This window comes from Brienomyrus brachyistius, chromosome 19 (assembly GCF_023856365.1).
Source record: "Brienomyrus brachyistius isolate T26 chromosome 19, BBRACH_0.4, whole genome shotgun sequence".
In the NCBI taxonomy this organism is placed as follows: Eukaryota; Metazoa; Chordata; class Actinopteri; order Osteoglossiformes; family Mormyridae; genus Brienomyrus; species Brienomyrus brachyistius.
In genome coordinates, this window is record NC_064551.1 from 7,636,644 (window position 1) to 7,658,723 (window position 22,080).

The 22,080-nt window shown below is 48.9% G+C and overlaps 1 protein-coding gene across 4 annotated transcripts in view; it reads left to right on the forward strand.

Moving 5' to 3' along the window:
* msra (methionine sulfoxide reductase A) overlaps positions 1-20,916 on the forward strand; it is a 47,459-nt gene extending 26,543 nt beyond the window's left edge. For 3 of the 4 annotated variants that reach the window (XM_048985326.1, XM_048985328.1, XM_048985329.1), the window contains 5 exons: positions 2,606-2,674; positions 3,795-3,914; positions 7,794-7,898; positions 8,449-8,555; positions 20,168-20,916. In XM_048985326.1, the coding sequence (XP_048841283.1) occupies positions 2,606-2,674; positions 3,795-3,914; positions 7,794-7,898; positions 8,449-8,555; positions 20,168-20,332 (566 nt within the window). In that variant the 3' untranslated portion in view covers positions 20,333-20,916. The remainder of the gene's footprint in view (positions 1-2,605; positions 2,675-3,794; positions 3,915-7,793; positions 7,899-8,448; positions 8,556-20,167) is intronic. The other variant, XM_048985327.1, reaches the window with a different exon arrangement.
* Positions 20,917-22,080: the final 1,164 nt, after the last annotated feature.

Sequence of the window (22,080 nt, forward strand, 5' to 3'; positions counted from 1 at the left end):
CAACAGACACAATTTTGAGCAGCAACTGCAGAATGCCTCTGTTAGATCTCAAATGAAGCTGAAAGAGGGACAGGCTCATTGGCGCCGGATTACTGTAGCATCAAGTTGACCAATCACTGGCTCTCCTTCCTTTCTTTCAGAATTATTATTGCGTGGTGCAGACATATGCCTGAGCCAGCAGGTAAAGACCAAGCTCTGTTTTATGAAGAATGAGCAATTTCACTGCATTTTGCACAGCTTACAGGCAACGTCTTCCCTTTAAATGTTACTGCAGGATTAAGTGTTTGCCAGATATCACTGGTGCCTTATCCAACCGCCTGACTAAAATTCAGCCTGCTGGTCAGAGTGTATATACGATTAATCAAGATAGCATGATTAAAAATCTCTAGAGCTGTCACAGAAGAGATATGGGCCCTCAAAACACGTGGCGAAATTATTAGCGCTGGTTGGAATTCCTCCTCTGGCACGTGTGGCATCAAGAGAAGCAGAGATGTGGAATATCAATGATGTTTTTCAGAGATGTTTGCCTGTATGGATTTCTGTGCAGTTAGAGATGAGCTTAACCTGTTAACCTGTCCTCTGTCAGGGCATTTGTGTTGGGGTCCGACTGAAGGAAAGACATAGCCATCAATGTGCAGTTTTGTGGGGGGGCATCACAGGCAACGTCAAGGAAAACAGCTTGTTTTCTCCGGCTTTGACTCACTGAGTTTTCTTTGCTGACATTTACATTTAAATTGTTCATCTGATGTGGGGAGGGTATGTGGGGGGGGGGGGGTCATGCATTAATGAATCATGAACATGCCTCAGTTTCCCTGAAAGGCAGTAATTACCAGAGAGTCATTGAGGCAATCAGAATGGAGAGATGTGATTGGTGGGCCTCGGAGATGGTGGAAGGAGCGAGATCCTATCAGAGTACGTGGCGAGCGTGTCAGGGTTCATGCGGTGCTCCGAAACCTGAAATTGGTCATTTGCAGAAACAGTAATGAACAAAGTCCTCGTTGCCCCTGGATAGGCTGCCCGAGGTCGGCGTTCAGTGTGATTTCTGTGATGACATCTCCAGGGCTTCCTCGACCTGGTGGGTCAGGCATCTGCTCTGCCCTTGACATTTTGATGTGGGAATGAAGAGTTTATAGCTCTCAGTGGAAAATGGCCTGGAGTGTTGAAATGTAATTTTGGCAGCATTGGGCATATGAGCCATCCAGCAGCACCCTGTCAGTGGTTCGACCCTAACACTGTTGCAAATGTAATTCTCAGAAGGGGACAGCTGTTGGACCGTTGTGAAGGAAACATTGCTTCAATGACAAGGCAATCTGTAAAGCTGTAAGCTGCATAAGTCACAATACAAGTAAAAGAACTTGAGGGCAGGGTGTGGTCCAGTGAGTTAAGGCACCGTGCCTAAGATCAGAAGGTCGTTGGTTCAGCTCCCATGGTTGTTACGGTGAATTTATCATTGACCATGTGAGCAAAGCCAATCACTCCACTTGTTTCAGAGACTGGCTGACCCTGTTTTCTTTATATTGGGGAAGAAAAATTCCACTGAATGATGATGATGGTGACGATGATGAAGGACTCCCCCAGACCTTCTCAGTCCCATCCTGTCTAGAGCAAGTAAGTGTGGGAGTCACAGTATACCTGATACCGAGCGCTCATTCAGGAAATAAGAAGGTACAGTGACCTGATTTAGAATTCCCCGGTGCTTCCCTCAGTGCACTTACACAGGGCCTGTGTAGGACAGCATGGCGTTACTTCAGTACCAGTATGATGCAGGAAGGGTTAGCTGCTTGTGTTGAGCTGAGGACAGTGCAGGGTTAACAGACAGCAAGCTTGATTCTGGAGTGATTTTCACATTGAGGCGATGGGATACAGGGGTCGAAAAAGCCAGTCCCACCCCAGGGGACCTCAAGCCCTGATCTTTGTGTGTGATGATGTATATGTGCGAGCATATCAACACACCAGCATGCTCTGTATCAAATGGACCCCCTCTCGCCAATCCCCCCCCCCTTCCTTGGCTGCTTCGGATGGCCGCCATGATTCCCTCATGCAGTGCGACCAGGGTGGGGTTGGGGGCTGCACCCAGATGTCGATCCCACTAACCCCCTCCCTGTCTTCACCCATTTGTGATCTATCTTCTGTCCCCCCCAGTACAATGTATCCCCAGCAGCTGTAGTCCCGCTCAGAGTGCCTTTCCATATCAGTGTTGTCACAGAATGTTCCGGGCACTTCACAGTTTCATGTGCTCTTCAGCGATCCCGCGTGACTCGACGCGGAATCTCGCGGTGGGGGAAAAAAATCCCGCAGGGGCTGCCGGGAGACGCATCTGGGTCAGACGGACCAGCTCGACGAGCGCGCCGTGCGCACTTCCCTCTGAAAATAAACACCCAGAATTGGAACGGGCCGGTCAGGCGTGAACCGTGCGTGCTGAGGCCTGAGTGCGGCACCGAGAAAACAAACCAGACTTTGCCCCGAGAGAGAGATCTCCCTTTCCACGTGTGAATCCCCTGCCAGACGCAAATGACCATTCCCAGCTGAGTGGCCCGGCCGGCGTGTGCTGGATGGTCCAGGTCACAGTAATAAAACAGCACCTCCTGTTGTCTGTTTCTTGCAGAGAAACACCATGTTAATGGGAACAGAACCACGCCACCGTTCCTCGAAGGGATGCACACAGCAGTGTTTGGTAAGTGATCTGTAAAGCAACAGTACCCCCCCTGCCCCTATTTCATTCACCCCCCCTTCCGCCATCCCCATACGCAATGCTGAAAAAACGGCTGAGGAGCAGAATGGGCAAGCAAGGCAGTCAGAGGCAGAAATTAATTGCATTGGCTGATTAGGATCTCTTTAATAAATCCCCTCATCCCATTTGCTCCTCTTCCTTTTATTTGACTCAAAACTATGCAGTTCTTCATAGCTGACAGGAATTCATTTTGAAGTCGCTGTTTGTCTAATGCTCGTCTGGATGTGTTGAACGTCGATATAAAATAGTTTGGCGTGTGCATTTGATTCCCCAGGACGCTCTCCCTCCCAACAGAAGTGGGTAAAGGTGACCGTACGTCAAGCCTTCCTCGATTAACCTGGCAGCGGATGATTTCAGTCAGTCCGTCTCAGTCCGGCACAGGTTGCCTCAGTCCGTGGTTTCCGCAGGGTACGAGCACGGGATTGACGTCTGTCACTTATACATACAAATAAAGTAAATAAACGCCCATAATGTAGAGGACAAAAAAAAAAAAAAAACTGAGGAGGATATGAAGATATGACAGTATTTTAGTGTTATTGTGGGAAAAGCTTTACTTGGCTGTAAAACTTAACTGTGAGAATTACCGTGACTGTCGTTTATCAGCATTTACTGGTCGAAGATGGAATGCTGACTTGTAACTACTGTGAGGTTTATTAGACTATAAATACGGAGCTGAAACGTTTATCGGTGGAATAGTATTCAGATCCCAGGAGAAAGGCTAAGGACAAACTGCAGAGAGGCCGGGAATAACATAATGTCAGCGAGCGTGAGGCCGCTGAATTCACAGCCCGGGGACACATTTCAGGGAGAGCGAGTGAGGTTCCTTAAAAGGCCGGACAAACAAGGCTCTGCGAGGAAGGAGACATGGCAAAATTAATAGAACATGTGCAACTCAGCGGCACCTTTTGCCTCCAGGGGTAAGAAAATAAAAGCGCAGAGTGGAAATTTGTTTTTGGCGGAGGAGCCAGAATTACGGAGCTTGGTGGCAGCTTGTGTTCTGGCCGTTCTGCTCCTCCGTGGGTTTGAAGGGCGCGTCACCCGTCACTGACGCCTCCCCCAACAGGTATGGGCTGCTTCTGGGGGACGGAGAGGAAGTTCTGGCAGCAGCAGGGTGTTTACTCCACCCAGGTGGGCTTCGCTGGAGGCTTCACCCCCAACCCCACCTATGAGGAAACCTGCACTGGTGAGCCCGACCTGCACCCCCTATCCCCCCCCTCCCCCCGCCGTCCTCCCTCTCCTTCGGTTTGCCGCTCGTCTCCTCGACGTGTTTTTAATTCACACCGCTGTGCTTCCTGAGCTCCTTGTCTCAGGGGTCCGGAAGACGGGCCGATTCACATCATGTTTTCCCGGACTTTCCAAGGCTCGTTGGCTCCCTTCAGGTGCACGCGACCTTGAACATAACCTTCGATCAGGTGACTCAGCTCCCCTGTTCCAGTTCTCTGTCCAGTGAGCATCTACTTCCAATCTGATAATGTTTCGTGTCCATATGGTCCCTGATTAACAGCTTGTTAACCTTTGACTGCTCTTTTAAAGAATTGTAGAATATTACGGTCTTAAAGAATGCATTACCCTGTGCTGCTAGGCAAGTGCGTGGGGGAGAGTTTAATATTGGAGGGGAGGCGACTTAAAAGTTAAAGGTCTGTTTATAGGGGGGACAAATTAAGCCAAATTAAATACTGGGGGTTACATGTTACCCACACCCCCGGTTCCTGTTCCCCTGCTGCTAAGCCAGGACTCTCATCAGCAAGAAGCATTCTCTAATATTCTTTCTGATGGGGTCCATTTTGGAATGGGCAAGTTACGTTAAGTACTATGATTAGTTGCCCTTTATTTAACAACCGATGCTGGGGACACGTTCTGATACTGTTTCATGTCCTGCCTCACACAGTATAATGTGACTGGATGCATGTAAACCAAGTGTATTTTGTGTGTGTCTCTTCAACAATGAGGTTAGAAGATCAAGCCACTTCAATATAAGAACACTTTGAATTGTATTGTATTTATGAGAGCGAAGCCGCAGCCGTCTTTAGTCAAGGTGGAGTTTCACGCAGTGTTGTTGATGCGGTTCCCTTTGTTAGTGGCTTTGATATTCAGAAATGCAGTCCCTGCGATCTCCCTCTCCCCTGGACCCCCTGATTGTGCAGCTTAATCTATAGGCAGTCCCAGGCCCAACCCAGCATGCTGATTCGATTCGATTTTTAATTCGGATCAAGACAAAAGTTAGTGCGATGCCTCCTTCCAGAGGGAAAGAGTTTAGGGTTGTAGATCATTTAACAAAGTGCTGAAGTCCTCGTATGTGGGGGTAGGATAAGTTAAAACAGAAAGCGAGGAAACTCGGCCTGCAGCCCTGATGGAACTGTCCATTTCACGGTGCTGAAATGCCCATATCAGGCTTACAGTAGCAACACGGTTATCTTGACCGTGTGAGATGAGGTGTTTTGCAGGCTAAAACGCAGCGAATGAGAAATTCAGCAGATTATGTGTTCAAATAATAATAATTATTTTTACTAGTGTTAGCACCCGAGCCATGAACGACATGAACGACATGACATTTCGAATCTCCCGAGTCTCAGTGTGACTCACAATCCCCAAAAAGATCCCCAGGATCATGTGGAGACAGTAGCTGGGTTTCCAGAGGAGCTACAGCCTTTAGGTAAACAGGGACCACGTTCATCCAGGCAGCGGAGATGTTCTGTACTTTACTGCGAACCTCCTTTTTCTACCATGGGCTCAGAACCATATCTCTCACCATGGCAACTCACATTGTCAGCTGAGAGTGTCTTTTTTAATTAGTGTTATTAAATCTTAACTTGCGAAGCCCCGTGATTACAGAGATCCCAGTTCCGGGATGCATTTGAAGGCACACACGGAGGAGAAGAGTCCGTCTGTGTCAGCCGAATCGTGCTCCCCTCACCCGCTGAGGCCTGAGACGTCTTCCTGCCGGGCCGAGCGAGCGGGGGGCATCAGCTTCCCCCGTCTGTGTGGGGGCTGGGGGTGGGCACGACCTGCGCAGCTCCTGACTGACTGCGCTAATCCCGCCAGGGTGTTTGGAACAGAGGCTCCGCGGTAAAGAGAGCGGGTGGGGGAAGGATGCTCAGCCAATCAGGGGCTAGGTGAAAGTCAGAGGAATGACGACACGGTGTGGTAGGGATAACTCTCTTTCTCTACACTTAAGTGACAGAACGTCCCCCTTGGGGCAGGTCTCACTTAGATGATGGTTGTCCAAATGCCCTCGTTTTACGTAGCCAGTACTACTTCTTTCCATTAGTGCGTGCTCTAAAAATAACCAGAGGAATGCATACCGGCGGCGCGGATGAAAGGAAGACACGTCCGCTCCTGATTGGCTCTCCTAGGTCATGTGACAGCCCACAGAGACAGATCGGAGAGGAAAGCAGATCGCTGCCCCTCCCCCATCACAGCAATGGTGGCGTCGTGTCGCAGCTGCATCGCCCTGCGCCTGTTCGTCCTTCAGCTAACCCCGAGCGGCAAACCTCCCTGGCAGTCGAATGAACTGGTTGAATAAGTGAGAACAGGATAGGACTTACGACATTAAAAAAAAAAAAAAAACACAACTGGACTCGGCCCCACCGTGCATGTCGCAAGCATGCCGTGTAAAGCGTGGGAGGCGCAGCATCCGAGCAATGCAGCACCTCGACGCCGGAATCAGGTGGTGTGCTTCCATTGTAGGACACGGTGCATTTCCATATGCATTAAAAAACATGACCACATGCATCCACGTAAAAGGTGGGGAGACACAACACTGCACAACTGCGATTTTTAATTTCAGTTTAATTTCCATCCATGGTGTCTCTTGGATATAATTTCACTGTGCTTTGTGCGCACGGGCATTGTGATGTGTGCCCACTGCATTTTCTACTGGCAATGAAGGTCACCCCACAGGTCAGTCTTTATTACTTTTTTAATATTAGCTCTATATATTTGCGGAAGACGTCTGGCAACCCATCGTTCTCAGCATCTCAGACGTGAGGAATATTAAGCGTAGGGCAGACCTCTTTGGGAATATGTTAATCTGTGTGGAAACCTTAGTATTAGAAGTAAAACATCAATCTTGGGCTTCTTTCTCAAGTTCGGCGAGTCGGCCCCTTCCCCCGCTCAGCCCTCAGAAGCTGCGTTCATTCGATGCAACCTTGGCCTGGTTCCAGTCCAGGACCAGGCGGTTCTCGCCGTGTCCGTGCCGGAGATACATGGAGACGCATGAGATGGGAGGCCGCCACACGGTTCCCGAGTGCAGCACGTGCTAAAATAAGAAACCCCGGGGCGAGAGGACGATCGTCGGCTGGAAGAAAGGCTTGGGATAATTATAATTGTTCGTGTTGTGCGGGTGCTGTCGGGAGGCTCGTTTCGGCGTGCGATCGTTTTTCCCACCTTACGGGGGATGAGAGCCACCATGCGAAAAAAACTTGACCAGCAGACATCTTTTTTTTTTCTTTACTGCATTTATGAGATCAGCAGAATTTGTGATCAAAAGCAGCTGATTAGCTCGCTGGATAGAGACGAGGCCTCTTGAGCGTCAAGCTGTGACAGAATTGAGGTAGCGCTCAGTTCCCTGGGTCATCAGGGGACTGCTGTAGGTGCGGATGTGCTGACCCTACAAATAAGGCCTGTAGCTCCTCTCCTTTCCACAGAGAGGTTTATTAGATGGTGAAACACGCCCGCTGTTCCCAAGCTCATTATTTGCTGTTAGTTCCTGGACCTTATGGCCACCTCAAAGAGGTCTTGTTAACGGTGTAATTTTAGTTTGTTTCACAAAAGGCTTTTTGACACAGTTATCCCTTCTGATCTCTGCGCTTGAGAAACAACCAGATTAACAGTCAATATTTTGTCACACTCTGAAGAGTCAATTGCTTCATGAGGCTGATCAATGACAGTATGTGTGTCAATGATGTCACACCCTTGAATCGGCTCCTCAAGCAGAGGAGAACGCAGCCGTGAGTTAATAGGTAACGTGTGACCGTGAGCCGCAGAAGTGTCTCCGGTTGAGCGTGTTACTATCAAGCTGGCCAGAAGGCTTGATCTCACATTTATTTCCTCTCCATGCCAGGTTTGACTGGTCATGTAGAGGTGGTTCGTGTCGTCTTTGAACCAGCCAAGCTGAGCTATGAGAAGTTGCTGAAGGTGTTCTGGGAGAACCACGACCCGACACAAGGTATCTCAGCCTCACCCCTTTTGGCACGTATATGTGTACACACCTCACATGCTAACTCAGCTCCGGTTGCTCCTTATCTCCTTAATTGCTTCGGCGCTATTAAAGTGAGTGTAACTCACTGAGTCAATAACGGCGAATGGTTCAAAACCCGACAGACATGTTTGTTGATTTCAGCAGTTACCCATAATCCATTGCATACAGTCGATCAGAGATGTGAAACAGTGCCGTTCTTCACTAGTGAGGAATGAAGCATCCCTCTCTGAATGCTCTTAAGGGGCCGTCACACAGAGAAGCAGGTCCCTTCCATTCCATCAGCAGAGCAGCGTTTTGATTATAGCTGATTTGAATGCTTTGGATTCCCAGTAACATCAGAGCGCTTCGTGGAGGCAGAGCGTTGGCCATGGTAGAACTTCTCTGAGGAGCATCTATTCACTGGTTTTATTTGCTCGCTCTGCTCTGGCGCCGGTGAGCCAAGGGGCCTTGTGTGGAACGCGCTCCAACAGTGACACCCATCTGTTCCTGCCTCACCCCCCCATCTCGGCCCCGGCAGGGATGCGGCAGGGCAACGACGTGGGAACCGAGTACCGGTCGGCCATCTACACGCACTCTCCGGAACAGATGAGACAGGCGTTGGAATCGAGGGACGCGTACCAGAAGGTAACGTCTTCCGGTGTGTTCCAGTGTGATTCACCTCTGCGTTTGGTGGCGGAGGAGGGGGCTAAGGACAGACAAATTTAGCAACAAAAGCAGATGATTTGTCCACTTGGCATGCTCATCCCTCCCCCCCCCCCCCCCCCCCACCGCACTGGACTTGAGGACCTGCAGCTGTCTGATTGAAGAGGTTAGAATGAGCCGGAAACAACAAAAACAAACTGAACCCCCCCCCCCAGTTGAATGGGGCTGTTAGCCTGTGAGTCTGTGTGCAGTGCTATAGGAGGGAGCAGTAGTGGTTCTTGGTGGGGGATGGGAACACTGGGATGGGGGGGCGGGGTAGGAGAATAAGGTCCTGAGAGCCGGAGCCTTGCCCCCAAAAGCGTGGCCACTGCCGTCAGCGTAATGCAAATGTGTGGGGGTGGGGGTCGCACCCAAGGAAACCTCGTTATAAGGATCCGTGCTGCAGTGTCCCCCGTCCTGATTGGACAGAAAGTGCTAGAAGCAAGATGGGGGATGTGGTACAGGAGTCGAGGCTGTCGCCGTGGGCTGGGATACTCTGTCTCCTGGCTGGTAAAAAAAAAAAAAAATCACGCCTCTCTTGTGAAATCTTCATCTCTGCGGTCTTCGTTCCCACAAGAACCCAGACTGCCAACTCCGACAGGCCATGCGACTCAAAGTGGCAGGCATGTTGTCCGCAATTAAACTGCAGCCTAGTTCGCGATGCGCCTGTTTTGTTTTAAAGATTTTGGTATGGAGACGTAAATCTTTCATTCTTTTTATACATTACCTTTCCCTACACACACACACACACACACACACATATGCACCTGGGAGAATAAACTAATCAATGGATGCTCTTTTTCTCAGATTAATTTAATAAACTGTAATAATACACCTGTACCATACCGTTGACAGAAGGGAAAGAGTCCTTATTCAGAACAGACTGAGTGCAGAGGGACGTGAACGCCAACCCAGCGTCCCATCCGGCCTCGGGGGAGAGCATGCAGAACTGCACTCCTAGGAATAGATAGGCGGAGCATCTCGGCCAGATTTGTCCTGTCACGGAGCACTGACTCCAGCTGACGGCTCCCCCATCCGAGGGCGCGCTGCCGGGGGCTCCGTGCTGCGTACAGCCCCGCTCCTTGTTGCGGCGTGTTGCTGATTCGCGGCATCTTTTATTCAAAGCGCAACATTTTCACTCATTTATGCAGCCCGTTACTGAGCAAAGCGACCGGGCTTTCGGGACGCGGCGGCTGCATTGTCTTGGTGGGAGACCCTGCGTCATGCACCGGCTCGCGCCGCAAATTGCTGTCAGGCCAATCGCGTAATGAAAGCAAGATAACATGGCGCACGGGGGCTGCCTTCGATTTCACCCTCTCTCCTATTTTTTTTCCTTCTGTTTGGTACCCCACACACAATGCTAAAATTCGAGAGTCTAACTGAATGTGGCACGCAGTAAATATGCTCACATGCTCCCTCTGCTGGCCTTGGCAGACCCTTTGTCCTCTCCTTTTCCTCCATTGTCTGCTCTCCCCTCCTCCCAGCACCCCCCCCCCCCCCACAATGAGACATCTGTTCCACACCAGAACAGAGCAGCAGGCCCTGTCACCATGGCAACAAGGTAGGCCCCCACGGCCTTCTGATTGGGCAAAATTAAAAGGCAACCGGGGTTGGAGGTCCTTTGTAGCGTGCCGCCTCGCTGCCGTTTTAATCAGCTGTTGACCTCAGCCTTAATAAAATGGATGTCAGAAGGCAAGGGTTAATACAGACTGCAGTGACTGGCAGCTGGGGCTATTATGGAGGCGTGGGGGGGGGACTGGGGGAGATGGTATAAAATGAGTGGGGGGTGATGAGGGGCTTGGAGGCACGTGGTTGGATGAGCAGGAGGCCAATAGAAAGCAAAGGTCATTGGTTGCTTTTGTCTTTGGCCACAGGCCTGTTTTTTTCCAGGGATGTTGGCTTTGTATTTCCTGTTTATTTATCACTAAGTACCAGCAATGAGGCACGAGCTTGGCAATGGTCATAGGAGTGCACAGCTGGAGGCTCAGTGTCTGCGCAGGCAGAGGTCGTGGGTCTGCGGAGTGGGAGGCTCAGTGTCTGTGCAAGTGCAAGTTGTAGGTTTGCAGAGTGGGAGGCTCAGTGTCTGCGCAGGCAGAGGTTGTAGGATGGCATAGCAGGAAGTTCGGTGTCTGCACAGGCAAAGGTTGTAAGTTTGCAGAGTGGGAGGCTCAGTGTCTGCGCAGGCAAAAGTTGTAGGTTTGCAGAGTTGGAGGCTCAGTGTCTGTCCATGCAGAAGCTGTAGGTTTGCGGAGCAGAAGGCTCAGTGTCAACGAAGGCAGAGGTTATAGATTTGCAGAGTGGTAGGCTCGGTGTCTGCGCAGGCAGAGGTTGAAGGTTTGCATAGCAGGAAGCTCAGTGTCTGCACAGGCAAAGTTTGTGGGTTTGCAGAGTGGGATAGCTCAGTGTCTGCGCAGGAAGAGGTTGTAGGTTTGCAGGCCTGGAGGCTTGGTGTCTGCGCAGGTAGATTGCTTGTCCCTCGGGTTGGTGAGTTATAAAGGAAATGGGAAGATTAAACTCTAAGAGAAGGTCGAAATTAAAACAGGTTGTTGGTCAGAAATAAAAACACAGCAATTGTACCTATTTAGTCTTCTTCAATATCTCAAACATCCCACCTGGACTGACAGACCTCACATATTCTAGGACTGACAGGGCAGAGCAAACTGCGTTTGCCTGTAGGGGGCGTGGCTGCCTGCCCTAGTGCAGAGCATGGCCTCATTTTGTCAGACATGTAGAGCTTCTCCCTAACGTATGCTGTCCAGTTTAGTTTTGCACTATAGCGCTGATTCCGTCTGTTTCAAAATAAGATCACTAGTACCGCTATAGCCTGTCATTGTGAATGATGCCCTTATATTTGCATATTTGATCCCGTTTATCAAGGTTCGTAAAATCTTTAGAATATCTAATATTAATATTAAATTGACATGTTTATACATTTAAATGCATTTTTAATGGAATGCTTGCTTTTTGACTCCTAATGAGGAAGCATTAGTAGTATCCGTAGCAAAGCATAATGGGAAACTAGATCAGTTGCATTGTGCCAGTAAAACGTCAGGAGCTGCACCTGAAGGCTGAGAGCCGAAATGCGCATGTCCCCTCAGTGGCCACAAGGGGGAGTTCTTCTCCATTCTTAGCTGAGCCAATGAGGACACGCATGTCAGTTCACTGGTCTGTATAAAAATATAAGTGGTATTACCTCTTCTCTGGGGGCAGCATATTTGGGCACGTCCTGTTCCCATCTATTAGTGTCTCAATTAAGGGTCCCACAGCAGACAGGTTTTTACCTCAGAGACCTCCAGCAGGACCATGCACCTTGCTCAGAAGCCTGGAGACAGGTTCCTGAGACAGCAAAGACCAACTGCACCCTACCAATTAGGCTGCTTCTCGGAGTCCTGAGGAATCAGGACGTCTTTAATTAGGCGCCCCTAATCCACCACGTCTCTCGTTAGCGGAGTGGTTTCTGAGCTCCAATCAGATGATTACTTCCATGATAGAGACCGTGTGTGTCTGTGTGTATGTGTGTGTCTAACTCTGAACAGGACTGCATGCCTTCTTCAGCAGAAGCCACATTCTTCTATAGCTTATGTATTTATAGCCATGCTATGCACTGTATGGATTTGTGACCGGTAATCCAGTGATAGCACAGGATGGATATCACAGAAATAGAAAACTTTTTCAGTATCTAATGAGAGCCGAGGCTGAAGCTCTAAGAAATTCAGCTGCTCAGGGCAAGAGGTCACACAGTGGCTGAGAAGCTAAAATTGTGCCTAAAATAGATGCGATATGCTGCTAAACATATACTGTAAAATACCAGGCTATAAAAATCGTTACGTCTACATTTGCTCTTGATCATTTTGCCCATTCTTTAGTATGTTAGTGAGATCATATAGACCATGAACACACAAACAGGCACGGCGAGCACAATCGTTGCACTCACAGTGTCGCCTTTCTCTCAGCAAGGGCAACTCTTACGTAATAGCAGCCTAGCAGAGTGACGGGAATAGCAATCTGTGGGAGAAAAATGGAGTAAGACATTACTTAAGAACTGTACCGCGGCTAAATACAGCCGCACTGGGTTCAATCAGTTGGACTTCAGTAAATCAGGCATGAAATGTTCTTTGAAGAGCTTCATGTCCTCACTGATGGGGGAGATCATTCCTCTACTGAGGAAGCTGACTGCATTTTTCAAACTTCCAGATGTAGGATAGTCACACAACCTGAAGATGCAATGTAACCGGATATATAAGTAAGCGAGGGTGTCTTCTGAGCATTGATGAAACAGGTTCTGCCATCTCTGTCACCCCCCCCCCCCCCCCCCGCCATCAGTTGGCCCATGGTGTGCGGGGCGCCGATAGCCTACATGGAGGGGACATGCGTGTTTCTGCTTTTTCACGTGCTAGTTGTGACTGATTTGCTTTTTCACATGCTAGCTGTTTCCGATTTGGCTTTGCAGTGGAGTACGGCACACACCCTGGGATTTGAACCAGCAACCTTATGCCCGATTTCTTGACCTGTAGTTGAGCTCCTGCCCAACCAGTTTCCACAGGGTGAGGCAGGCAGCTGTTGGCGCTGCTGGATCACGAGCACACGTGGGACTAGGGGCGGTGGGGTTGTACCGGTGGGGTTACCTTGAAGATGGTGATTTGGTCCAAAAAGGAGCAAAAACGATGACGCAGGAAGGCAAAGCCGACTTGAGCGTCTGGGGGCCACAGCGGGGTCGAAAGGCACCCCCCCCTTTATGCGCAGTGATAACTCTCCCTATTTCCTGACCATCTTGCTGAAGCCCAGCCTTAGTCCCCCCCCCCATCTGTGTCCGTTCTAAATGGAGCATTGCTCCATGCTGCCCCCCGACATCCCAATGTACCCAACCAGTTGGTTTAACAAACACAGAGCTGCCAACCATCTGCCGGACAAATCTGTCTTCAAATTGCTTTAGTAACTTTCTTTCCTCTTTGCTTCCACCCCTCCTTCGCTCTCCATTGCCCTCCCGTTTCCGCTGTAATAGAATTATGAAATCCAGGATAGACCGAGGCCCAATTAACAGTCCCCTGTGCGTGTGAGAAGCACACGCCCACCCCCCTTTGCATGGAGGCTTTTTTTTTGTCAAATCAGCTGGGATTCTTGAAATAATTGAAAATAGAGTAGCCAGGGATGAGCTATGGTCTGTCTCCACGTCAGCAGCACGGAGGCTGCTCTGCGCACCGCCGTGAACGACAGAGGCGGACCGAACATTGCTCTATGATTAGCCCAAATCCCAGCAGCCATGGAAGGGTCTCAACACGAAACATGGTACTAATTTCGTAGCCCACAAACCCCCATGCAAATGTGGCAGCAGAATATGCGATGTTGCCCTTTTAACGTTGAGATTGCCCCATAATGTCAGCATTGTCTTTTTTTTTTCTCTTTTGCCCTTTTTTTTAACTTCATCTGTTATTTGTTCCACTGCAACCAACTCGTTGGCAAAATCATCTCGAATTGGACTTTTATCAGAATAACTCTCGTCCAAGGGTACAACAGCAGGGCTCCCCGCTGAGATCTGGTTACAAGGCCGGCACATTGCCCGCTATGCCTGCTGCACAAGCACCCTGGGTGGATAATATGTTCCCGTTATCCTGTGGCCCTCACCTGTGCCTCCGTTCCCAGATTATTTCCCATGAGAATCACTACAAGGCTTAATTAGTCGTTCAGCTGACACTCTCGCTGGCAGTAAGTTGCACATACTTTACTGTAATTTTATGCGTTTATCTGTTCATACTGGTGAATTTAGTTTTTTGGTTTTACATCATTCGCATTCATATTAATGCAGTATTGCTGTAATGTCTTCAGCGCTGCTGGGCAGCATCTCTGTAGCGCACTTTGTCCTTTTATCATGTCCAGACTTCCCCACTTCCCTTTCTGACGGTGTCCACAGGAGAGCTGAGCAAATGGTGACTAACAGACGCTTGGCTCTTGTGCCAGCACCTAGCCCCCGTCCCTGAACATCATTACGGACAGCGTCTGAGCCGGTAACGTTCAGCACACTCGCATGCTGGGCAGTATACATAAACAAGCTCCCTATCTCTGTCTCTCTCACACACACACACACACACACACACACACGCACAGACACAGACCTGACACACTCCCTCCCATGCTCGTGTACAGACCTTCACACACACTACAGAGGAGTGACCTGAAAAAGATCTCTTGTGGAATAACCTCACGTGACTGATACGCTTTGGTTTGGTGATGAATGCGGCACAGTTAATGAGCTTGTTAATAGACAGGTCAATAAGCAATTTCGCATTAACAAGCAGGTCATGTGACACAGCGGCATCACATATCCCAGGTCTGTTAATCATTTTAACTGAAACATAATAGCATAAGAACATAATATTACAAGGGGATCATTTGGACATTTAAAATTCATATAAAGGGTACTGGGAATTTTTTAGTGCAACTATTTATACTTGTACCTGTAACTTGTTACTATTGCTGATTTTACTGAATTGGGGCATTTGGTGCACACTACCCTACTAGTTTATCCCAACTTCACCTTAGTTTGTGTAAAAGATGTTGTGATGTAGACTGGTCCCTAACTAGTTTCTATTTGTGGCTATGTGTTCCTGGATAAGTACTAAAAATATGGCCTTTGGGTTGACCTTGTTTGTTTCCCTCAAGACTTTACATGCCTCGATCATTCATCACCTTTATGTGAGACTAAAGAGATCTAGAACTCTCGACTCGTCCATACGTGGCAGCCCTCTAAGACCGGGAGATATTTCCCTGGTAAGTTGTTAAATTCTCTCAAAGGAGCACTACCCTTTTTATGAGGCGAGCAAATTTTGCTTTTTCTCCTGCATTGCGCGGCCTCAAGCGTGCCTTATGTGGACCTGCATCCCGCCCGCTTACAGATCAGTCCGAAGCTATTTCTCGCTGCCTTATCATGTTCTCGCGATGGTCAGTCAGACGTGCCCCGCTGTTAGCTCCAACCCTGTACCTGTAATGTGCGTTCAAGATAAATTACTTCACATGTAGTCTTGCTAAATTTCATTTGCTGAGTGTCTGCACCCCCCCCCCATTATTATGTTTGTTACTGTCCTGCTGCTTGCTCTATTTCTACGGCAGCAAATCTGCAAATTAAAAACTGTAACATGCCACAATGCATGTAATTTATGTAGATTAGAAAGAGTAATGGATTCAGCAGAAGACCCTGAGGTACTCCGTGGGTACACAGCCCCAGCTGGAGCTCATGCCGTTTTATATGACACGGTTTGCCTCCTTGTCCTTTTCATCCACGCAGGTTCACGACTCGGACTCTCATTACCGGATCTCAGAATTGAACTCCAGTGTAAGAGTAAAGGCCTAATCTTGCTTCAGCCCCGGTAGCGTGATGGTGGTCTTCAGGGCATGGCCAGGGTCTGGTAATGCATGCTGAAAATGGAGTATGCAGCACCCTCATGGTTTTGAACTGCGCCATCCCTGCTTGGTTTTGCTTCCTTATGCCAGCCGGATGGAGGCTTGCCTCTATATTACAGAATATACGGTAGTTTCGTGCAATGAAGATGAACGGAGGACAGGGGAGGAGAGTAATGCAGGGCTGCCCCCATTCAGTGCCACCCGATGCGTGGAGTTTAACCAGCAATCCCCGAATCATACACACAGTGCCGTCAACATTTCCGCACCCCTGCGTGTTACTGCATCCACAGCAGGAAAAATCAAGTCTCGCTGTCTCTGCCGGTCCTGCTCCGTTTACTCCCGGCCTGAATACCTCTACAGCTGAAAAGCCATTTTACGTCTGCTTATCGCTGCTTCTCATGCACCCCCCCCACCAGTCATTCCCCACCCCGCCCTCTTACACTCAGTTAAAGGGAGCACGTAGGAATTTGCATTCCAAATAAGCGCTCCGTCCGACATGCAAATTAATTAGCCTGAATTATGCATTTAAGCACCGCGGCCGGGCGAGCAAACAGCCGAGCGCCGCTGATAACTTGGGCGCAGCTGGAGATGCCGCTCTGCGTTGCTCCAGAGCGCTGCATGATCTGGGGGTGGGGTAGGGGTAAGGGGGTGTGTCTCGTGTCTCCCAGCCCCCAGTAGATGGCACATTGATCAAAGGTGTCTGTCTGCCTAATGATCTGTGTGTGTTATTGTGTTGAGTTAACCCTTTCTCCACATGCAGCCGGGCACCAAGCGCATCCTTCTAAGAAGCGGGTAATCAGGTTAGGAAATAGCTGAATGAGTGACGAGGGAGGTCGATGAGGACATGGGGCTCAGCAGCCCCTGAAAAGCAGGCCTGCTGCTCCTGCGACTAGACGCACCCTGGCCGCTTCGGCATCCGTTTGTCAAGCTGTGGATGCAAAAATGTGGACTGTCTGAGAGGGAGCAAAAACAAGGACTCTCTGAGGGTCCCCGAGGACCGGAGTGGGAAACACTGCTGAAGGGGATAGGGCTGAACAAACAGCTGGAGGGCTAAGCGTAGGGTTAATGGGAAGGGGCCAGGGGCCCGGGGTCAGGGGTCTCGCTTCACAGATTTGCACCACTGTGTGAGGGCCAGACGGCCCAAACATTTGCATGAATTATATCACTGCAGATAGACACTTTGTAACATTTAAAATTATACTGACAAATAGTGTTTTTCTGCCAGCTGATCCCGTTCACAGCCTGGGTGTCTGGGCACCGTGGTGCGTGTCATCACCTCATCGACCTGTATGTGTGCTGGTGCCTGAAAATACAGTTTCCAAAAGGGGTTTCCATGGCAATGTCACCCACAGACAGACCCTGCGTATACACCCGCCCCCCCACCGTTCCCAAAGTAGATGATCGGATGGTGAATCCTGGAATTCACTGTCCCGTTGCGTACTGCAGCACAGTGTTCACTAGTGGCCAAAAAGGCTAGTCGCCCCGATAAATGTATCTCCCAAAGTGACAGTAACCCCCCCAAAAATAATCCCCAGAATCGTTAAGAGCTGTTTTCGGGAACGACCGGAGACAATCTGGTGATACAGACATTAATCCAAATGAGGGTAATCATCAGTCATCATTTTTCTGCACCCCAAGGGGAAATATCTCTCTCTCTCTCTCTCTCTCTCTCTCTCTCGCACACACATACACGCGCACGCACACACAGGCAGACTCTCTCCCTCTGACACACACACGTGCGTGCACATACACACGCACACACACACGCACACACAAGCAGACTCTCCCTCTCACACACACAAGCGCACACATGCGCACACACACCCACGCACACACAGATGCGCACACACTATCAGACTCTCTCCCTCTCACATACACACACACACACAAGCAGACTCTCTCCCTCTCCACTCACTGGAAGGAGAGCACTTGCCACAGGACCATGTGTTTCACAGTCCACTGCTCTCCAGGGTTCAGCCACCCTGGTCTCCTTGACGACCACGTTCTCACTTTGGCGGTTCCTAGCCGCCTCTGCGGGTCGGCACCGAGTGACGCATCTAGAGGAAAGGTGCCCTGTAAAGCGACACATTTCAATCATATCTGTGTGGAGCAGCTCAGCTCGGCTCTCTGACGGCAGGGGGTGCCCAGTGTTGTGGGGGGATGCGGGGGCAGAATGTTTGCCGTTTTCTCTGCAGAGATGCTCTCGGCTACCTACCTGCTGCCTATTACTACTGTGGTTTCCGGCCATGCTGAAGGCCTGTTTGAGCCTCCTGCTGCATAGTTAACAGATCTACAGGAGGAAGAGGTGGGGGGAGGGAGGTCTGAAATGGGCATGGTGCTTGGAATTCACTGGAAATCCTGGAAATGGGTGGATACCCAAGATGGAAACTCTTTGTCTGAAGTTACATAACGAAGCCTTCTTCAGTGCTGTACATCGTGTACATCGTGTCTATTGCTCTGGAAAAATATTCCGTGACATCTACAAGTCTCTGATTGAAGAGGAAGAACATTCCCTCGTGTATTTTTTTTTATACCTCGTAGTGTGGAAGTTAACCCTCTCGCTTGAGGGTCTGCAGAAGTCTTCTCAAGAGAGTCAGACCAATTAGTCAGATGTGCACTGCCAGCTCTAGCCCCTGTTGTATTCCCACACACTGACACACTGGCCATCACGGAATCCATCCTCTCTTTCATTTTTGCCCCCAAGTGGCTCCCCGAGTGCTATGGTGTCGTTAGAGGTAGTTTTTTGGCTCCAGCGGGGGGGGTGGGGGGGTGGACCGATCTGTCACCACCTAGCTGCCGTCTCCAGCAGACGCTCCCGACAGGTGTGCGCTCGCCTCGTGGCAGATGGTCAGCGAGATGAGGTGGTTGGCAGGTTCCCTCACAGAGCTGCTCGCTCTTCACACGTCCCCAGGCGTGAGCGGGCCGAGCTTTGGAATGAGACACAGAGCGATGCGGGGAGAGAGAGAGGGAGCAGGCCAGGCGGGAAGAGGGACAGAGAGAGAAACCGAACGAACGTCCTGCTTTCGGATGGGGAAAATTCACCTTTCTTCACCGTGGCCCTGCTCCTTGCAGTCCTGTTTAGCCATGAAGCTGAGACTGCAGCCAGCATCTGAATGCGGACAGGTGCTGTCAGGTGGGAGCCTGTAGGGGATTCATGGGGTGTGGTCTGTCCCGGCTTGGCTCCTTGCCTCACTAGACTGTGACTGTCCCCGATTCCCATTCAAACAGAAGCCTGCTCTCTACCTAAAAGCATAAAAGCTTTATTTTTGAAACGTATTATGATGAAAGAGGCAGTGGGAGTATTGGCGTTTAAGTAGGCCAGTACGCAATCATGTGACCTGGCGTAGATCTGATGCCGTTCTTCCCGGCTCGTGCATAATCTTCATCGTCTCCTTCGGGTCCCGGAAAGCAACCTGACGGACTTCAGGTGATGCTGCACCCGACGACCATAAAACCTCCGCGGGGGAGTATGAGGTCCCCGCACATCTGGGTGGGGAGGAATAAGGCATCTGTTGCCCGTCACCCCCCCCCCCCCCCCCCCCATCTCCCACTAGCTGGAGTGATAATGACGTCATTCTCACTCTTCCGATGTCCCGGACAACGTTCGATTCGCAAACACCTCCGGCCTGCTGGCCGCTGTCCTGCTGTAAACCTCGTTTTATCCCGGCTAAAGGTGGATAAACGCGGACAGCAGGTTGCCCAGCGGCTAAGCAGGGCAAAGCCACCGGTTCAGACCTTGGTACATGATCCTGCTGGTGTACCCTTGAACAAAGTGTCTAACCCAAACTGTGACAGAAAGAAGTAAACTGAGCTAAGTAAGTGGTTTTGGATCCAAGCTAAGGACAGAATCATAAAATTTTACATGATCCAAATAATAATAAAGTAACTAAACAGGACAGCTCTACCTCTAAACGTAAAAAATGAGCTGCACTAAGTGCTGAAGTTAAACGTGTTCCTCAAAAGTGTGATAAAGCTTTTGTTTTGATTTGTAAAGGGAAAAGATGGAAATACCTGAATAGACTCTCCTTTCTCCTTTCCTTCAACCCCCTTTGATGTAACTTAGTGTTCTATTTATGTTTAAATAGATCATCATGCAGAAAAGGAGTCGGTCAATTAAGAAATCCGGACAAAGATTCACATCGCTCTGTTTCTTTTGCCAGGTCTTGGCTGAGAATGGATTTGGGAAAATCACCACGGAGATCCGTGAAGGCCAAGAGTTCTACTACGCCGAGGACTACCATCAACAGTACCTGAGCAAGAATCCGCAAGGCTATTGTGGACTGGGCGGCACTGGGGTCTCCTGTCCTATAGGACTGATGAAATAGGATGTCGTCCAGCCTGTGACTGGCAAGGTATACAGGAAATGGCCTTAGAACGAATCACGAAACTTCATCAATGATTTCTCGTTACTGATGAAACGTACATATCGGGTATTGATGTAGATACATCCATACCAGCCTAACCCTCTGCTTCCAGTGTCATCCCTAAAAAATACTATGCAATTACAGGAATTAAAGTAATTTTAATTTACACTTATATGGGTAAATGTGTTACTTTAGTTGTGTCCTGTGGTTTGATTCCGTGTATGAGTTGGCATTGCTCAGGAAAAGGCTGGTCTTGTGAATATCAACACATCTCTGTATCCTGTGGACCCCATAACAGGGAGAGGGGAACTTATTAGCAACAAACTGTAAGTCTTTGTCTGGCACCAAATTGTCATACATAGATGCAACACAATGAATAATAAATTGAGCTAGAATTAAGCACACTGAATTTCTGTATCTGTCCATTACAACGCAGGCAAAAATGCATGACAGACAGGATACATGACTTGTATTTGAATCGAAACATTAAAAAAGGCTAGTTGTGTAGAAATAAAAACAACTGCTATTTCTGATAACTCCAGAAATGTGTATTTTTTGCGACAACACTTAAGTCTCACTTTATTGGAGATAACCTATGGGAGAACAAATGGCGATGGACAGGTATTTGGTAATAGGTCATGTCACATGCGAAAGCAGCAGTCATGTCAGAAAAGAAGACCTCGCTTGGCAGTTTGAGTAGCATTTGTGTTATGTGGTACATGTCAACCATCGGACTGGCATCTCAATGGCCTTACAACACATGGCACTGACAAAAATATGACGAAAAAAGCATGGCACCATGGAGAACTACTGCTGGTCTGTTAAACAAGCTGATGGCACAAGAAACCCACTCATCCACGTGCACACAGGACTCCCTCGAAGGAGACTGTCAGTCACCAGCCAGCATGGTCTGTCCCCACAGTTAGTGCACACATCCATCCCCATCTGTCTCCTACCTTTCCAGACGGCCAACACAAACAAGTGTTTTCTCCGCTCTCGCAAAGTGTCAGCACATATTTAATCTCCCCAATTAAAAATCCGACTGAGACCCGACACAAACGCCGGCAGTTTTTCTACGTACGCATTCATGAGAATAAAAATGGCTGCACGGCACCATTGTACTAATAAAGCACCATGTGTTGAGTTGAATAAACTCATTTAACTTGCTCATTGCTATTCTATATGGTACAGCAGGTTTTGCTAAATAGGTTAAATTAACATGTGTTCCTCAATATCAACTGTAGTTACATTAACTTGGATTTATATAGCAGATGCTCTAATCCACTGAGACTGTCATGTCATAAAGACAAAGGACCTAAAAAATTAAATAGCTTTTGCTGCAGTGCAATGTTTGCACCTATTTTTCTGCTCAAAGTAGCAGAACTTAATGTATATTTTAAATGGAAATACAGATTACAAATAGGATTTTAAATTAAATACATTTTTAAAGATTTTTCTGTTATATCCTCTTCAGAGAAAAACCTGTATAAAAATTATTTCAAAGAGTGAAAGGTGCAAACAGCAGCTAGATACAGAAAGATTACTCCAGGATCCACAGATCCTCTCAGTGCGCCCTCTATGGGCGGCATGTGGCATCCCCAGGAGCGCATATAAAATTGTTACCTTTCCCTGGGATAAAAGCATCAAATAAAATGAAAAATAATTATAATAAAGTCAATGATAGTCATCAGATGAGACAGGGACTGTGA